At 42.1% G+C, this 20057-nt stretch overlaps 1 protein-coding gene across 1 annotated transcript in view; it reads left to right on the plus strand.

Moving 5' to 3' along the window:
• DNAH1 (dynein axonemal heavy chain 1) overlaps positions 1 to 20057 on the plus strand; it is a 3604831-nt gene that overhangs the window by 2974014 nt on the left and 610760 nt on the right. Inside the window, exon 61 of the mRNA XM_069644003.1 lies at positions 3016 to 3135. Coding sequence (XP_069500104.1) covers positions 3016 to 3135 — 120 coding nt within the window. The remainder of the gene's footprint in view (positions 1 to 3015; positions 3136 to 20057) is intronic.

The raw sequence follows: 20057 nt of genomic DNA on the forward strand, positions 1-20057 counted from the left end.
CCATTTGAATTAAATTATTTAGAGGTTCATATTCTGAGGGCGTATTTTGGGTCAGTCGTCCTTGGCTAGCTTTTTGGGATATCGCTTTCCAATATTTATTTGCGATAGCCGTGCGAGCTACAGCTGCCGCTGATTTAGGCAAAGTTAGGGTACGGATAAATTGCTTTGTTCCTGTGATTTTAGAGTTAGCAACGGTGGGAACATTCTTAGATTTTTTTGTAGTAGTTTTGACACTCACATTTGGTTCTTTCTTTCTTGTGTCAAAAATGTTGTAAATCGGCATATTTTCATTTTCTGCTACCCCTGTAATAGGTTGAACATCGCTATTTTCTTTCTGTATTAGGGGTTGCTTATCCGGAATTTCCAGGTTTTTTGCCTTGTCTTTCTTCTTTTTGGAGCAGGATTGCCCAACTATACACTCTTCTGTTTTTTCTTCCATACTACTTCTCAGAGAGCTTCCCTGCTCGCCCGCATTGATTAGTTTATCAATTTTGTTTTCCTGCACTAGTTCTGTTTAATTTCTTACCTTTGTATTTTTATTTTTATTTTTTACCCCCAATTGTAATGCAGACAATTGATCTTGAGTACAATCGATTAAAAGTATATCATCAGCCTGTAATTTTGTATCTTCAGTTCTTGATTCTACAATTATAATTCGATGGTTGTGTCTGTTCTTTTCCTTCTCGCAGCAGCCACAACCAGACTCCTTTACTGAGGTTTTTTGCAGTAATTTATTTAGGAGGGAGTGTTGGTCGTTAATTTTCGTATCAAGTGTATCATAGAGGCGTGTAAGTGAAAAAAGAGCTGCATTCATGGTTTGCAAAGAGGTTTCAAGTCCTATAACAAAGCTTCCCGGTATTGCCTGAATCTTTTCATTTGGGGCAGAGTGATTTCGCCGCGGGGTTGGTTGAACAAAGGAACAGGAGGAGACAGATGAGGCATTATTTGTTGGAGAAAACATCATAGGTGACTGGTATAGCTCCTGCCTGTCTATACTGTCATTTAAGTCCCGTTTGAAGTCAGAGGACTGGTTTATATCTGGTTAGCTAACTTTATTTCTATTAAGTGTGTCATCCATTCTCACCACTTCAACATTTCCATCATTAATATTACCAATAGAAACATCCTGTTATTTTTCATCCTTACTTAAGTCTGCAGTGATTTGTAAGTCCTGCATGCTTTCTGTCGCCTTGATTTGGGGTTCCACCCTCCCCTCTCCTTGTTGGTCAATTACATCCAGTAAACCTGCCGCAATTAACGAGTCAGGTGGGGGCAATTGAATTTCCTTACAACTCTCCTGGGTATCTTTGTCTGCTGAATCCAGTTTAGTTGGCAGTTCAGCAAGCCCAACTGATTGAGCACTCTCCGTATTACTTCCACTTTTACTCCCTATAGCACAGTATTTTCTAATATCGGCTACTGCCGAACAGGCTCTCATACTAGATGTTGATTTGCTAACCCGTGCAAGATTTATCGTTCTTGAGGACGTTTTAGGAGTAGAAATGGCATCAAGCACACACATGGTAATGTCTTCTTTTGGCGGCATCCCAGTGCGCAGCGTCATCACCATTTTGTGATCAATGTATTATCTTGTGACAATATTAGCTTAGTATTAGCTTATACCAATTGCTTATTTATGTCTCTTTTTTTTTCACAAGTGTACAATTCAATTCCACAGATATTCAAATATACCATTCAATGCACGTTTTTACCTTGAAAATGACAAATTATAATTGCCTATGGCCCCCAGCCCTCAGACCCTCAGCCAGCAGACAGCCGACAGCACTTCACAAATGCGCTTCCTCCAAATGTGCGCGCGCCAAATGCGCGCGGCCTGCTGTTTAAGAGGATTTTGGGGAAAAGGGGCGGGGTTTAGGCTCGTCACAAGTCAAAGTTTGTAGTTTTTTGTCCACAGAAAAAACGGGCATTCGGGCTCCTCCAAGGCCGACAGCACTTCACAAATGCACTTCCTCCAAATGCAAATAAATATTAAATAAATAACCCAGCGGTATCTTTAACATTGCACCAAAAAAGTGGTGCGTTTAAAATGAATGTGTAAATCCCATAGGAAATATTCCAGGGGAAAATCCCATAGGAAATATTCCACTGCCACCAGCCAGAAACTCGACGAAGGGGGACTGCACAGTGCCCCCTCGAAAAACAGACCCAGGGGTAATCTAATTACCCCTACCAGTACTTTCACAATATGATGGTTTGTACTGGTTCTGTTCACAATTTAAGACTAGTAAAGTCAATGGTGACTTTACATGCCCTGGGAGACAGTAGTCAGTCCCAGGGTATGGAGTCTATGTTTGGGGGTCACTATGACACCCCTGTGTTACTGCACTGAGGGTGCTGTGTAACACACTTACCAAAAACACATGAAACCCTATGGAGTAAAAGACCCCATAGCCCATAAAACACATTACAAAGTCAAAGGATATCTCAAATCATGTCTAAGAGTGGGAGAAAAAGAGTCTCACTTAGCAGGAGAAAACAAATAAACCCCAAAAATCCAGCAAAGCTGCTGGGGGACTCACTAGGATTGGGAAATTAGCCTTAACAGAGAATTCTCCCTAACACACATTTACGTATGTTATGGGTAAGATTGGTTCTGATGGATACAATGTTTCTTCTGAATGATCTCATTTTACTTATGGAAGGAAATATTTAGAGGCTCGTTGGTCTCAATTCCGGCAGTACCACTTATACCTCGGGCACCATCACTTCCAATGCAGGCCACTTGATGCATGGTTTAACATTTCTTTTAATGTTTCAGCCTGTAGGTGGCACATTTCAAAGATTAAGAATCTGCAGAGGAGGCATTGTATGCATTAAAACCAATATTATTTGTAAGTTGTTTGTCCACCTCAGTGCTCAGTTTGAGATATTTCTTTACTGGAGTCCTGTTTATTACTTGAGGTTGTGGTGTTTTTTGTAGAAAACACAGGTGTTTGTCATTTCTCCTGCGCACCTATACGGGTGACTAACATCATATTGCCTTGTTCATTATAGATTGCTGGACTTCCCAATGATGCGCTATCTGTGGAGAATGGAGTGATAACACAATATTCAAATCGATGGCCACACTTTATTGATCCACAGGGGCAGGCTAACAAGTGGATAAAGAACATGGTAAGATATCTTTCTTCAGTGATATAGGGGAAAGATAAATGGCTCAATGTCTCATGGGCTATATTAACTAAAAAACGGAAATATCAGTGTTTTCATTGTAATATATTAATTTATGAATTCTGGGCTAAATTCACATGTGGTCAGTTTGTTAATTCATGTAATGGATTTATTTAATTTGAGTTTATTTGACATAACATAGTGCTTGGAAAAATACAGTCTGCTTGAGAAACAACAGCCGAAAGAACCTGTTTAAGGGTACTTTGTAACTCGCAGGGATCTGCAAAATGCGACTTTCCAGATGTTTTGAACTACGAGTCCCTTGATCTCCCAGCATCGTCTATGCTGACTAGGGTTAATAGGAGCTGTAGTGCAAAACATCTGGCAGGCCAAAGGTTGCATGCCACTTTCTAGGGCATTGAAATATGGTTGTAACCTATACCAGGTGGTGGAGGGGAAAATGGAGGACAGGAAAAGTGGCATCACAGACTGAGTTCAATGTTATGAAATAATTTACAATTATGTACAGTTTTGAGTAGGATAGAGGATCACAGGCGCTTGAGGCAGTGTGGGGTAATTGTGTGTGTGAGAAATGAAAATTAGATGTAATCAGTGAACTGCGCCAATTATCAATAATACAGTAACAGTTGGGTTATATTTTTAATTCTCTTCCACAGCCTGACACGTGTTTCGAGCAAGGCTCTTTTTCAAAGGCTGTACAAAATAGCACATATACAACCAATAATACATTCATAAATGAATATACAACATACCAATGTAGCAAACATCAAGGGGTTACAAGGGGATTAGCCAAAAAAAGGGGAAAAATTATAAATGTATGTTACGTAATGCCATATCATTGGATTTAAAAGAACATTTCATAAAATAAAACATTTTCCATGCAACCAATTACCGTTCAATAAGAAGATCCATCCGATTACAACCCAGTAAAAAGGATGACAAAACACAAAATACAAAAGATTAGGTGTGTGCGGTGGAGAGCAACCATAGATAAAATAATGTATTGAATCAACTAAATGGATCAAAACTGACTAGTTATATTTACCGTTGAACTTGTCCGAAAAGAAACTCTACGGCAAGAAAATAATTTAGTAAGGATTAGCTATTAGCATATACGTTCAAAGACAACCAATTTAACCACATTAAATATGAAAAATGATAAAAAACAAAATCATGATTACCTTAATATTACTTGCAGTTGCAATGACCTTTATATAAATACATCAAAAATCCACGTATAAAAAGGAAATGTTCCCCGTAGATTACACCACACAACCAGTTCAGAACGAGTCACGAATCCATTGTCAATGGGTGATTGGCAATTAGCAAGAGAAAAAGAAGGAAACAGGCTCTAAGTTAGATAAAACCAACTGATTGAAATAAAGGGATCGTATCAAAAGAGCAGGCGTGCCTCTTACCAGCCTTCCGGCAACAACAGTGTACAAGGAAAAGCGCGCGCGCATGATGCTCCGCGTATAGTTAAAAGGAAAAACTAGATCGTATAGGCAACCACATGACAGAGCAAACAGCGGCGGCCATATTAGGTGAGGAAGAGGGCCGGCTCTAGTAAAATGATAATCTCTCGAGCCATATTTAACACCTTAGAATTTGCCAACAATTTATAGTAATAGCACAATTATATTAATTGCTTTTACATGCATAATTACGTAATGATAAATTATAATAAAAAATGCCACCCCGAAAATAGTGAATACAGGTTATGCGGTAAACACACAGGTTGTCGGTGCAACTACGTCTAAGTAATCACTTAAGGCTCAATTGGATTAATTACATTCCAATTCATCTGACACATTTTCTAAGCCGATGATAAAAAGAATAATCTTGACGGTCTAAAAGAATATGTTATCACAGGTTGTACATTCAACCGCACACACCCATTAATACAACACGGGACATGCTTAAAGCAGATAAGTTCCCATTTCAATAAGAATTCCAAATAAAATTAAGCAACAAAAAGAACACAGTAATCAGGTGTAGCTATCCAATTGTCAGTGGCACAAAACCATCTTTAATTATGAAATAGAGTCATAAGAAAACATGAAATTCATGATCGGAATTGAGTCCACGATTTACCAATCTATGTTTACAAATAAGTCTTGCCTCTAGTTGTCTAAGTCTAAGTTCCATATTGCCACCTCTTTTTAAGGGGCGTATTTGAGACAACCCAATAAATTTTAAATCCTTAAAATCATCCAGTTGATGTAGAGTCTGCCAATGCAATGCCAATGGATATTTGGCATCCTGTTTATGCAGAGAGGCCAAATGCTCCCGAATACGAATTTTGAGTGGCCTAATGGTACTCCCAACATAAAATAAACCGCAAACACATATGATACAATACACCACAAACTTGGTGTTGCAATTAATAAATGAATTAATTACATGTGTGCCTGTTGTACCAAAATCAAGCTCCACAGATTCAAATGTATGTGAACACATATTGCAGTTCCCACATTTATGAAACCCATTCAAGCGCCCTGCATCTAACCATGTTTTAGCCGTGAGTGTTGGTGCCATAAAAGACGGGCATAAGAGATTTTTAAGAGTAGGGGCTCTACTAAAAACTATTGAAGGGTTAGGTTCCAATAGTTTGGTGAGATCCTTGTCTAGGTGGAGTAAGTGCCAATGACGTTTTAGTATAGCATACACCTCATTACTATCACTGGTATATCTAGTAATCAACTTGATTTTATTAGAACTCATGTTAGCTGAGTTTGTTCTAGTTTTGGGTTTGAGTAAATCAGCCCTCTTCATACTGGACACTTCACGTTCAACCTTAGCAAGGAGGTTTGGTTGATACCCCCGTTGTACAAATTGGTCACGTACAAACAATTTATCTGCTTCAAAGTCATCATTAAGGGAGCAATTCCGTTTAGCTCTAATGTATTCACCTTTCGGAATATTGTTGATAACAGAACGTTTATGAGAACTAGATGAATGTAAAACTGCATTAACCGAAGTGGGTTTACGAAAAGTTTTAGTGATAAAGCCCATGGGGGACTTGGAAATATTCAAGTCTAGAAAATCCACAGAATCATTTGAAAAATGATGTGCAAATTGCAAACCCCATTTGTTAACATTTAGAAAATTTACAAAATCATTTAGTTCAGCAACATTGCCAGTCCAAATCATAAAAACATCATCAATATATCTTTTCCAAAGACAAATCAAGGGTGAAAAAACATTATTATGAAACACATATTGTTCTTCAAATTGGTGCATAAATATATTCGCCACCGAGGGAGCAAAGCTAGCTCCCATTGCAATGCCAATCAATTGTTGATAATAAGTATCATTGAAAAGGAAAACATTATTTTGCAGAGCGCAAAGAAGAGATTCTTTGATCATTTCAATGTGAAGATGGTATGATGCTGATTTGTGTCGGAAAATATAGGTAATGCTAGCAATTGCTTTATGGTGGTCAATAGAAGTATATAATGATTTAACATCAAGTGTAACCAATAGTATTTCAGAAGTACAAGGCAGTTGTGCAAGAATCTCAAGAATGTGCATAGTGTCTCGTAAATATGTAGGTGTAGAATGAACCAGAGGAGCAATGCATTCATTAATATACACTGATATAGGTTCCAAAATTCCACCCTGGCCACTGATAATAGGTCTACCTTCAGGTATCCTGTCAAACGGCTTATGAATCTTAGGTAAAAAATAGGCAGTTGGCATTGTGGGTTGGTCAGAAACCAGGAAACATTTTTCCACATCTGTAATAATTCCTAATTTATACCATTTATCGATTAGAGAGTGAACTTTGTTTCGTATATAAGCAATAGGATTGTTTTTCAAAATGGTGTGAGAAATGAGTTTAAGCGTGATCTTGAAGCCCAGTATAGTAGGTATATCTGTAATCTCTAGGACTGGGGATTTCAAGTGGTAAAAAGCATGGGACGGGTTGGATGAATGCTTAGGGCAGTGGTCCTCAAACTGGGCCTGGCTCCTTTGGGGGGCCTGAAGAATGTATTATGGGGGCACAAGGCTCTTCAAATAGGGAGTGCAGTGACAGCTTTTAATAGAAAATATAAGCGGATATGGCATCTGGGGGGCCCGGCAACAATATTATTACTCAAGGGCGGGCTTGGCAACAATAACCTGCCCTCCGAGGTTAAGGCCCGCTGGGTAAAGACCCTGTTTGCACCTGTTAGCGCACAGGAGCGTGCTACCATTTCCCTTATTCTTGCCAGGCTCCACCAGTAGATTCATGTTCCTTATCCTACACGTGCGCAACCTTTCTGCACTACCAAACATTACTCTGTCCTTCCTTTACAGAACTGATTCGGAGTCACTCGCTGAACATTATGACTACCGTATGCACTCTCTGCATGGCGCCTAGCCCAGTCTGCGCCACACTATTCACGCTGTAAAATTGTATTTGATTGCTAGATGCCCCTTTGCATGGCGCTCAGCCCAGTCTTTGCCACGCTATTCACGCCGAAAATTGTATTTGATTGCTAGATGCCCTCTTTGCACGGCGCTTAGCCCAGTCAATGCCATGCTACCACGCTGTGCTCTAGATCTTGTACTTACGCTCTCAGTGCACCACCCTCATCCGCAAATATATCCCTTCACGACTCTCAGGCCAGCTTTTCTCCACACATGCCAACACACCCCAGTATCATCTTCTTACTGCACCTCATTTTCTCCTTAGCATAGCCACTCTCTGGCTTTCTAACACAATGCTGCCCCCACATACCCTCCTCTTTCCTTTATCTCTCCAGCATCATACTACTCCTGCCAACGCCACCATACACAGTGACCTCTCTGCCAAGCCAGTTGGCCATGTCCTCCTCACAAGGCTCGCCAGGCTCAGGGCATGCTGTGAACCTTACGCGCACCGCAGCCTCCCTCTCACCACTAACCTTAGAAACCTCAGACTATGCTCCTGCACCTTCACAGCATCACCTCACCTCCCCGTTACCAAGCACTCGAACCAACATTAGACATCAGTGCGCCAGCCACTCCACTTGGTTCACCCCACTCAGTCCCCCCCCCTGCTTACCACCTCTAGTACCAAACTCACCCTCTTGAGCCCCACCATAACCACTACCACCTGCCATGCCACCACAACACTTCCCCCTCTTTCCCTCATAAAAAATATCCTTAACCCTGCCCTTAAATGTGCCCTCATCAACGCCCGTTCTCTCCCCGCGCACGCCCTAGAGATCAATGATCTCATCACCACCCAGGACCTCGACCTACTTGCCATCTGGAATCATGGCTCCATGAAGGTCCAGCCTTATCCCTCGCCCTTCCCCAAGGATTCACCATCCTACGACAGGACATCCAAAGGTAGAGGTGTAGCTCTCATCTCCAAGGAGTCACTTTCCATTAGACTATGCAACCAACCCTGGGAAAACAACACAGACCTCCTCTATGCTAAACTGTCGCTATCTCCCATCTGCACCATAAACATACTTGTCACCTACAGACCACCAGGCACAGCCCCCGACTACCAAAGGCACCTCCTCCAAATCCTAGGAAACAACCTAAAACGTTCCACCAAAACTATCCTCCTCGGGGATCTCAACTTAGGCCTGCATGACCCAAAGGAAAAAGCAGCCTCTTCATTAGCCAAGGAGCTCTCGGACTTAGGGTTCTCCCACAGAGTCATAGAGCCAACTCACTGTAAAGGCCGAACCATTGACTGGGTTGTAGACCACAACTGCTCCTCCTCTATCACCACTATCTCGGCCCACCCGTGGACGGATTACAATAGTATCCATTGCACTATCCCCACCAAACCCTCCTCAAAAGTACTCTCCTATGCTCCTCTTGCTAAAGTCAGAAGTTCCAAAAAAGTACCAAACTCAACCTCGTCCCTTTCTTAGACGTACCGGAACTAAAACCACCCTTAACTAACAATCCCTCCACTCTCGCCAACATTTACTCCCACACTCACTAAAGCCATCGACGCCATAACCCCAATTGAGGAAAAAAGGAAAAATAATCTATGCATACCAACTCATGGTTCTCGGAAGAGGTATATGCCCTACAGTCCAACAAACGCCTGGCCCTAGCCAACTGGTAATCCACACCCAATGATTTCACCCTGGAAGAATAAAAAAAAAATCTTGTCAATATAAAAAAAAGCCGTATTCAAGGCCAAATCTGAATCCTTCAACCTACGCATCTCCACGGCCAACTCCAAATCGAAGGAAATGTTTGCTATTTGCAAAGACCTCATCACCCCCTCCACCAGTCCAGACGAAATCACCAAAGACAAAGCCTGGTGCTCTGGCATTCAGGCAGCCCTCCTCAACAAAGTCTAACTTCTCCAAGAAAAAAGTCAATTACAACGTGAGGCACTACCCAAACCTGACCGGGTGCCCCTGCCCTTCTCCCCTCCTCACAATCCCTCCACCCCTCTCTTCGCATTCAGAGATGTCACAGAAAAGGAAGTCTCAGATCTCCTCCAACACATCAAACCATCCACGTGTAAACGAGATATTTGCCCTCCTGCCATCATCAAAGAATGCACCAACGCCCTGACCCCGATCATCACGGCATTCATCAATGCTTCCTTCTCTACAGGAATTGTACCACAAAACCTAAAACAAGTGTCGGTCTGCCCCTCATAAAAAAAAACCCTCTCTATACCCCTCATGCCTCAACAACTACCGGCCCATCGCCACTGTCTGTTTCCTCCTCAAAATTCTTGATAAAGCTGCCCATTTAAAGATCCAACATTTCGTTGAATCGAACACCATCTTAGGCAAAAGACAATCAGGCTTCTGCAAAGGCCATGGCACTGAAACCGCCCTCCTAGATTTAAAAAGCCAAATCACTGAGATAATGGACAAGGGCAAACCAGCCCTCCGGCTACTCCTAGATCTCTCCACTGCGTTTTGATCTTGTGCCTAAATGGGGACAAAACAGAGATCATCCTCTTGGGCCCCAGAGAAATACTGCCAAAACTCAACCATAAATATGGCAACTTTACCATAGACAATACCAACATACCCGCCTCCACCTCTGTTAAGACCTTGGGAGTCTTCCTTGACTCCACACTCTCAATGTCCAGACAGGTCAGCGCCATAGCCTCCTCCTCAGCCCACACCACCAGACCTATAAATGCCATAAACCTTTTCTAACCAGCCAAAACTGCCTTGCCATCGCTCGAGCTACTGTTGGAGCCAAACTGGATTATTGCAATGCTCTCTTGGCAGGCACATCTGCGAAAAATCTAAACAGGCTCCAAATAGTGCAAAACAACACACTTTGAGCATCCCTCAGAATCCCCAAAAGAGACCACGTCACACAGGCTAGACGAGCAGCCCACTGGCTCCCAGTCAGAGAGGATCAACTTCAAGAGCCTCACCTTAACGCACAAATGCCTCAGTCTCTCTGTCCCACCCTACCTATCTGAAACCCTTACTAGAGACACCTCCACGCGCCCCAAAAGAAGTCACCACACAAACCAACTCTGCATACCCCCTATCAAAAGAGTCAACGCTGGAGGCATTGGCTTTCCTCACCTAGCACCCAAACTCTGGAATGCCCTACCCAATGCACTCAGAGCAGAAACTTCCCTCATTACCTTCTGCAAAACCCTAAAAGCCACACTGTTCAATTAACACTCCCCTGCTCACCCCCCTCTACCCTGCTCTCGTCTCTGCGCTACCACTCTCACTCTACATATGCTCTTGTCTTTCTAGAACACTGTACTATGTATGCTCCTGCCTTTCTATAACACTGTATCTCATGTAACTAAGTAATTGCTTCCTCTGTAACCAGCAAGTACCTCTGTAACAGCGCCACGATGCCTCAGGGCTGATGCACGCTTTATAAATGCTAATAAATAAATAAAATAAATAATATTTTTACGGAAAAGGAGCTATAAAAAGTTTGTATACTACTGGCCTAGGGGAAGGAATGGGAAGGAGAGCAGAACGAAATAGCCATGGTTCAGAGAAACAATGAACAGGCTGGGAAAGAACACAACATCATGGTGGTGTATCAAAGCGGACTCAGGGCTGAACCTGTCCAAGCCTGCTAAAACTCAAGGGTTCATCCTCTGGGTTACTCTCACTTTTTTTGGTTTGAAGGTCTGGGTTGGAGTAAGTCCTACAGGTCCAAGAGGGTGGCCAATAAAATGTAAGAGAAATATAACCAATCTTGAGGGTGTCAGGAAGGAGGTGTAAAAAAACAAGTGTCAGTTTATAATCGAAGAGGACTTAGTGTCCTAGTCCAAGTTTATTACCATGTTCTACAGCATACAGTTCCAGAGATATAGCCTCCTGCTGGCTGTCTCCAAGTCACTTACGGTCACAGAGTATTTATAGCAACCCAGCATACTTTCTTGATTGTTCTGCCAGTCATTCCTTTATTCAAATGTGATCTCGGATGCTGTTCTCCTTAGCCTCAAGGTATGCTCACCAGGCAAGACATTTGCTGTTGATAAAACCAAAATAGTTCCCAGGAAAGGAATTCAGATTTCCCTTGGACATGGAGGATACCCAAAACAGTTACAAGCAGGAATCCTTCCACCCGCTTAGCAGAGTGCTTTTCAGGCTGAGAGGTTGTGCTTCTTCTGGTGCTCTGGTTCCAGCCAGGAACTGGGTTGTAGTGCCAAGCAGGCTTGTTAGCAGCTTCTTGCTCTGATGGCTTCCTGGCTCCACCAATACATAAGGGAAACCCCTAATGTTGGGTACTTGGGGTCCAACAAAACATTCTTACACAATTGTACCGGACCATCAGCTTGAATATCAATTTATGTCTTATTATACTGCATTATATGCCAATTAATTTCCTGGGACTAAATGCTATCAACCAATTTTTCAACTTTATTGTTTTATCCTTTTTGTTCTTGGATCAATTATTTAGTCAATGCATCCTTTCTGTTTACCAATTTGTTCCACGTTGCATTTAAAAAAAAAATAGGGCCCCATTACGGGTCTGGCGGTAACACTGCCGGTGAAACTGGCGGGTTGCCGCCAGACCCAAAAAAAATTACCGGCACTTGACTTCCCAGTAACACTGGGGTATTCAACCCCGGCGGCCGGGAAGTCAGGCGCCAGTAATTCTGTAAGTCCCCATTCCCATGGAGCCCCATAGGACTCCATGGGAATGGGGATACGGGAGCACCGGCACTGTTAACAACGTTGCCGGTGCTCCCGTGAGAACTCTGCAAGCGGGTGCCGTTCCGCCCGGCAGGTCTGATCCTGGCGGGCGGGACAGAACTTGCCCGCAGAGTTTTACTGTGCTGGTCTGGTAACAACAGTGCGGAAGGTTTAACGGCACCATTGTTACCAGACCGTCAGAGAGAATGAGGCCCATAGTTCTTCTTTGGAAACAACTGTGATGAACATAGCTTCATACAACACCAGAATTGTTTGGTGGAAAACAATTTTACATATGTCCTAACGTGCAAACTAATAAAAACAAGATTCATGAAACACCTTGTGCTGTGACACCACTAAACACCCAACACTTGTTTTAAATCAAGGTCTACGTCTCCAAATCTATCGATAAGGATTTCTCCTATTCGGGGTTTGTGCAGAGAGGTTCAGCCCCTGCTGCCGAGCAGACTTTTTGTGGTTTCTTTGATGTAGCCATCTTCCTCAGGACCTTGTACTGCGTTCAGACCCTGGAAGAAAACCACAAGTGTGTGTAATCTATAAGTTTTGTACTTAAAGGAATTTTTTGTAAAACTGGTCAATTGCCTATGTCGATATCTTAATGTGAATTAATCATAAGTTATTAGCCTTGCACTGTGTTTTCTTTCTTCTTTTCTCCCAATCCTAGCATTCTAGTGTGCCTGCTGCTTATGGATTTTGCCTCTTTCGTTTACTGTTTAAAATGACCAAAAGAAAAATTATAACCTTATGACAGTTTATGAGTGTTCTACTCTCTGTACTTTATTGTAAATTGGAAGCTGGGCATCTTATCCTGTATTGGGCTGTTTGATCTTAGGCACGCTGTTTATCAATGCAAGAGTCTGAGGGGTCTCTGGTCCATCACTGGTAGTACCCCTGTATGTGGTTCACGTGTTACCAATCTGTAATCTGTGAATATTTTAAGCAGGATTCTATATCATTGTTCTCATTGGCAGTATGTTAATAAGGATTTCGCTCAAGTAAATAAACATTCTGCAGTGTTCCCTTTCATTGACTAACCTATCCAACACTATATCTTTCATGTCTTTTCACTGTAGAGCAGATAGTTTTCCTTCAATGGACTGCTTTGCTCCCACAGATTCCTCATCTGAGAGATATTTCATCCAGCTCCTCTGCTTTGGAACATTTTTGACAGGGTGCGTAAAGGAACTCGACTCAGCTGTCGATCCGTCTTGCTCGACTTCCGAACGTCGGCTCCGGACGTGACGTCGGGCGTCGTATATATACTTCATCACTACGCCCCACACCTCATTTCCTTTTTTATTTGACTAATTCAATGTTTTCATCAGAAAACTGTTTTCTAAATTCCTCGACGCAAGTAAATCGGTCGCTCGGGTTTCGGGCTTCAAGCTGCGTACCAACTGTGTCACCAAGGTGTCCATCACTGACCCACTAGAGTTGTGTTTTTGGTGCCTCTGCACAGGTCATGGAATGGAAGGGTGTCCGTTGTGCACCAAGATGCAACCGAAATCTCTTCGCGATTGAGCAACTAAACTCACTCTTGGTCTGCTGCTCTCTAAATCACTGGCGCGGTCGACGGTTTGGTCTTCAGAGGCCTAAACTGAGGGGCACACCCCTGACAAAGAACAACAGCGGAAAAAGAGACGATCCCACTCGAGAAGCCATTCTTCCTTGTCCGCATCCCGTAAGTAGAAGAGGCATCACCGCCACCGTCAGGACTCCGATTTGTTGACGGAAAAAGGTAAGCCGTCAGTGGGTCCAATCACCCACCAAAAATGGGAGGTTTTTAAGACCTCTATGCTTGATATGTTCAAGAAGCATAGATCATAAGTTGTGCCGGTATCAATGCGCTTGCCCTAATTAATAAATGTGCAGTTCTTGTCACATGAAATAATTCAATGTGCATGTAGTATCTGTGATTTCGGTTGGATTTTAATGGGCAAGTACATTAACTCATATGTTGCCTGTTGCCCTGTTGCCAACACGTGTTTCAACCTATTTGGTCTTTTTCAAGGCAATTTATTTTTTGGAGTGTAAAAACAAAATGTACAGTATACAAATAGATTTATATCAGTGTATAGCCGAATTAGACAATAGACATCAATGAGTATTGAAAATTAGTGCACAGTTTCTATCAGTGTGTAGCCGAATTAGACAATAAACAACAATGAGTATTGAAAATTAGTGCACAGTTAAATCAACATCCAATATTTTGGTAAAAGCAACAACAAGAATGCAATTGGATACAAATAATGTAAGAAACAGTAGTCACCAAAAAAGAGAAAACAGAAAAATGAGAGGAGAGAGAAGGGAAACATGGGGTAGGGCAAAGGGAAGAGTCGAAGGAGAACATACAATTAAGAAACATATTAGTAAGTTGATCATCAGTTCAAAAAGTTGCACTTGCATCCTATCGTACACTTTCTCAGTATAATTTATCATAGTTATACATTTAGGAGGATTAATTAGTTGTGTTTAGCAACATGTGCCAAATCCAATGAGATGTTCGAATAGTCACCATATCAAAGAGCCATTGTCTATTGCTTGTCAGAGTTACCCACAGTGGGTATCTAAACCATTCTTCTCCTTATTGCCACAGTCTACCCGAATCGCTGGTCAACTCAAAGCTGTTTGCCAATTCAAAAGTAGTGCATACATCATGCTATAAGCCCTGTTATTGTTTGCCATGGATATGCATTTGGGATTTTGGATTATTTGTTCAAAAAATTAATCATAACAGATGCCCACTACAAGTAAGATACTGGAGCATTCACTGTTTCTTTACAATGTGTCCAAATCACTGGTCAGCTTCTAACTGAAATACAATCATAGTGGTTAAAACTGTTAGTTGTTTTTACTGTTTTTTAACATTCTGGAGATTGAAAGTCCACGTGCCTCCCAGCGGGTTTGCAAAATTAATAAAGTGATATTGCTCACTAGGCTAACGGACCCAAATAGTAGAGCCACTTACCCTTAACTCAAAAGGTGTACTCCCATATCGGTTGGCCAACGAATGGTTAAGTGGATTCAAGATCATCCAAGGGTTCTATAAATAAAGGATGAGCGCTTTTAGCAAAAATATGAATGAGACTCGATCCCTAGGAAGTTTAAGCACCTGTCTTAGAATTGCGGTTACTACTGGGGGTTCACCTTAAGACTGTGTGTTGATGTGAGCTTAATTGGAGCAGGTATGAATAGGTATAGTGCGGCTGCAATCCTTATATTTGCACAATTGCCGTGAGTAATCCCAGAAATAAAAATAGAGAACACTTGGTTTTTGCCGTATCCCTGTTAATATAGGTTCAAATTGTGGATAGCAAAGGAACAGTGGGAGAATAATTTACCTTAAGAAGTATGGAGCGATAAGTCCTCGTCAAGCACCTCCCAGCCTAGGGGCTTCTGCCTGCATCCGGCGTGTGTGTGTAAACAAATGCGTCCGCCATATAGCGCACTCTTAAAGTGCGGTCAGTGTCGCAAAATGGTAGCAAAACGTGTTGTGTTGATCCTCAATCTCTAATATTCCGGTGGGCGAATTCTACAGAGCCAGAAGAAATTGCAGTCCTAACAAAATCTTTAAAGAAGAATGTGACCTCCTTATGCAAAGATTTCAACAACGATGGTATCGACGCGACAATGTGCGTCTAGCCCGAGACAAGGCACACAGGGTTTCAAGAGAAGATATGATTGTAGCCCCAAGGACAAAGACTAACTTGCATGAAACAGAAGTCAAATTTGTGACCACATATTCATGTGAGAGCAATGTGATGTACGGGGTGGTACGTATAAATTGGCATCTGTTAAAACCTGATAGAGATCTGACTAACTACATTGAGGACAAGCCTAGTTTCATCGATAGACGTGCACCCACAATCAGAAACAGATTATGTCCCTCATATCTTAATCCAAACACTCACAAAGACAGGGGCACTGATTGGCTTAAACCGATACTAAAAGGTTTTCACAAATGTGGAGCATGCAGTGTCTGCAAATTCGTGCACTCTTAACACCACTGTATTTACATGTCATGGGGGGGGGGATCAAAATGGAAATCCACGAGTTCATAAATAAATTGTAGATCTAGGTACATAGTCTATGGTATCATCTGCATCTGTAACAAGGTATACATTGGTAGCACAATATGGAAACTTCGTGTAAGGATTGGAGAACATTTGTCAATCCTCAACAGTCAGGATCCTAAATTACCACTAGCAAACCATTGGCAAGAAAACCACCAGATTGGCAACAAAGCAGACATTCGATTTACTGGCCTACAGAAAGCTATAGGTGGAAAAAGAGGTGGTGATGTAGAGATGCACCTTAGACAACTCGAAGCAAAGATGATTTGCAGACTGCGATGTATTACATTCGGTCTAAACACGGACCATGAGATGTCTTTTTTTGATTATGTTTTTAGTGATCAGGTATGTAGTTATTTTTCTCGCACAGTGCTAGTCTGTCCATGACCTTCACCACCATGGGGATCGATGCCAAGATCTATTTGATACAACATACTTCAACAGATATTTAAGTTCTTAATGTCACATATGATTAATGCTGATCTACACAATAGGACTATTGAGCTGTTTCAGTATTATGGTAGACAATGGCAAGGATTCCTTTATGAAGACCACATTGACAGGCAAACTGTTACCTTAGAGATGTTTTTGATCGCCCTAAACTTCATTGTGCTAATGATTAACAATTGGAACAAGCTTGCACTTTGTAACAAGACATGGATATCCACGGTGCCTCTCAGCAGGATTTGGCTAAAACACGAACGTAGCAATCAGCCGTTCTTGTGCCCAGGACTACACTGTGGCAAAGCGTCCATGATTATGCAGTTTGTCTTGAGGTGCAAAAGCTCACTTATAATAATGCAGCCAAAAATAGATGAGCAACACTAATTTGTGTATAGATACCATGATTGCCAACGCAATAATACAGACTACATCATTCCACACTGCCTTAGTACTTTTGATACCGCTCAGGCAAGACACACCTAATGCATTATCGCGTATCGCGTTAGGACACTGACGTACACATTGGTTATCATGCATGCAGGAACATTCTCTTAATGCAGCATCCATTAGCTTATCTTAGCTCATAAGCCACATTGGGTCACCTCATGTCACAATTCTTATTAATTCACAGTTAACGATACCATTACCATTAGATGCACGATAATAAAGGTGCTTTCAGTCTTTTATTGTCATCACCGAAGAACTCCCTAATGCATACAGGTTCGACACATTATCAGCTACAGGCAAGCTTGCAATGAAACCTACTTCGTTACTGCGCATGACCAACCGATAGCTTAGCATTGGTATGTTTTAAAAACTACAACATTACCGATTTGCACAACTTTGTGTTCACATCAGATTCTGGCTATTCATGACACGTTTTGCTACCGTTTTGCAACACTGTCCGCACTTTAAGAGTGCACTATATGGTGGACGCGTTTGTTTACACACGTATGCCGGACGCAGGTTGAGGCCCCTAATCTAGGAGGTGCTCCACAAGGACTTATCGCTCCATACTTCTTAAGGTAATTTATTCTCCCACTGTGCCCTTGCTATACACACTTTTAAACTACATTAACAGGGATACGGCAAAAACCATGTGTTCTCTCTTTGCTTATCCAGAATTACTCACAGCAATTGTGCAAATATAACGATTGCAGCCGCACTATTCCTATTCATGCCTGTTCCAATTAAGCTCACATCAACGCTGCTCTCCTTCTCAGGACTCTCTTGTCCCCTTCTTCGGTTTCTACTCAAGACCTCCTCCGGTCTCTCGTTCGATCGCTCTCTGGATTCAGAACTGCCTCTCCTTCCGGCTTCAGACCTGAACCAGAACTCCAACCAAGTCCTTCTTTACTGTTGGGATCAAATAGAGGTTCGATTGACAACAGCTCATCGAGCACTCTTTCTACTTGATGTCAGCGTGCTCACAATATTCTTTGTCCCTGTCCTCATAGCGGGATTGTCTGACAGTTTACAACAACACATGATTTCAGACTGTATCAAAGGTAGAGAAGGTTTTGAAGTTGGTGTTACCCTGTGAGGTCGTGAATTAAAGGGGCTGTGTCCCAGACTCATGTCCCTGCCCCTGTCCCCAGGAGGGGAAGTCCTCTCCATGCAGTCTTCGCACATATTACCACCTTTAGGGGGACTATTGGTTAGCAGCCGCACCCCCCTAGCCTCATGGAAAGCGCCTCCCCTCTGGTGAGAAGTGACGCCATCCGAAGGATTGTCACAATACTTACCGGACCAGCTGGATTGGGAAAAATCCAATATAATAGATTGAAGGAGCGTGGGCGCTAGATAATCAACAGAGTAAAAGAAAAAGCCAACAAAACCAATGTTCTCCTAAGGCAGGGGCGGCATTTTAACAAAATTACAGGGGTAGCGGAAGTGACATCACACAACCTTTGACTTCTGATGGCATCATAGGAAGTCTTGTCATTTGACCACCACCTCAAAGGGACATCTCGGGAAGCGATGGAACACAACTTTTCATCCCTTGACAAACAGGAAGCAGCATCACATAGCATTTTCCCTAAGTACACTATGAAAAATATGGTTATGATATCACTATATTGTGATATACATTTCATACAAGAATGGATCACCATATTGTATGTTTAATATCAGTGTGTATAGGCCTATATTACCAAAGTACTGTGAATGCAAGCAGACGTCCAAGGCCAAATTATAATGATGTGTTATTATAAAGCACTTGTGCTTAAGCGCTTTATATAGAACAAATATACATACAATATCACCCAACCTGTCTTGATACTCATTTATCGACCTCAGAAGGATGAAAAGCTGAGTTGAGGTGTTTAAGAACAGACTAAATCAGTGACCCACCTCCTGTAGTATGCCTTAAATAAACCTTTAATGATTATTGTATAGAATTTCAGAAAGACAAATTATTTGTTATTCCTCTTCTTTCTTATTTAGGATCACTGCTCAAAGTGTTACACTTGTGGAACCCCCTGTTTTTTTAAGAGGCCTGAACAAGAAAGCCAGCCACTCCAAAAATAAAGAACCACATGGCGCTGGCCACAGCCCCGGACCTTACACTTAAAAATGGAAAAAAAAGGAAACACTTGTTTTACATTTTTTTCTTTTTTTAGGGGTAGCAAGGTGGAGACCTCAGGTGTAGCAAGGGAGACCTCAGGGGTCACAACTGCGACCCCTGGCAACCTCCAAATGGCGTCCCTGCCCTAAGGCTTGTAACTCTTTATACTAATGGATTCTCTGCAGTTTCTTGACCTTTGAGAGATTTATTTAGCAACGCCCTAACACATTTGAATTGGTGGCCATTTTTCTAAATAGCAAAAAAGAGCTTCTTAGCAATGACATTCTGAACATTAATGTTTAGCAAATGTATGGAGAGAAGATCAAGTATCTAATCAGGACCATCCTCAGTCTTCAATGGATTTGGTAGAGGGAGAATTGCTGGTAACTAGATCTACAGTTTTGTATAAAATTCACCAGCCACCTTTGGCAGAAAGTCAATTTCACATGAAGCATTACTTTTTACTTATAGAGGACAGTATAGCATGTGTCAGCCGATGGAGGCTGCAACTCTGTGAACCGTGATGAAGCCCCCTGCCTCCAGTCTGCTGATGGTCACATTGCCATCTCCTGCTCTCCTGCCCCTTTATAGTAATCACGCAATGGCAATCCTGTAGACTTGACAGCGCCTACATGCTTGACTCCCCTTGTGTGGGTGCAGGAATCCCATACAAATTGACAGAGACTAAGAGAGGTATCTGAATTAAGA

The sequence above is a fragment of the Ambystoma mexicanum genome, chromosome 2p (assembly GCF_040938575.1).
Source record: "Ambystoma mexicanum isolate Mex_15411 chromosome 2p, UKY_AmexF1_1, whole genome shotgun sequence".
NCBI lineage: Eukaryota > Metazoa > Chordata > Amphibia > Caudata > Ambystomatidae > Ambystoma > Ambystoma mexicanum.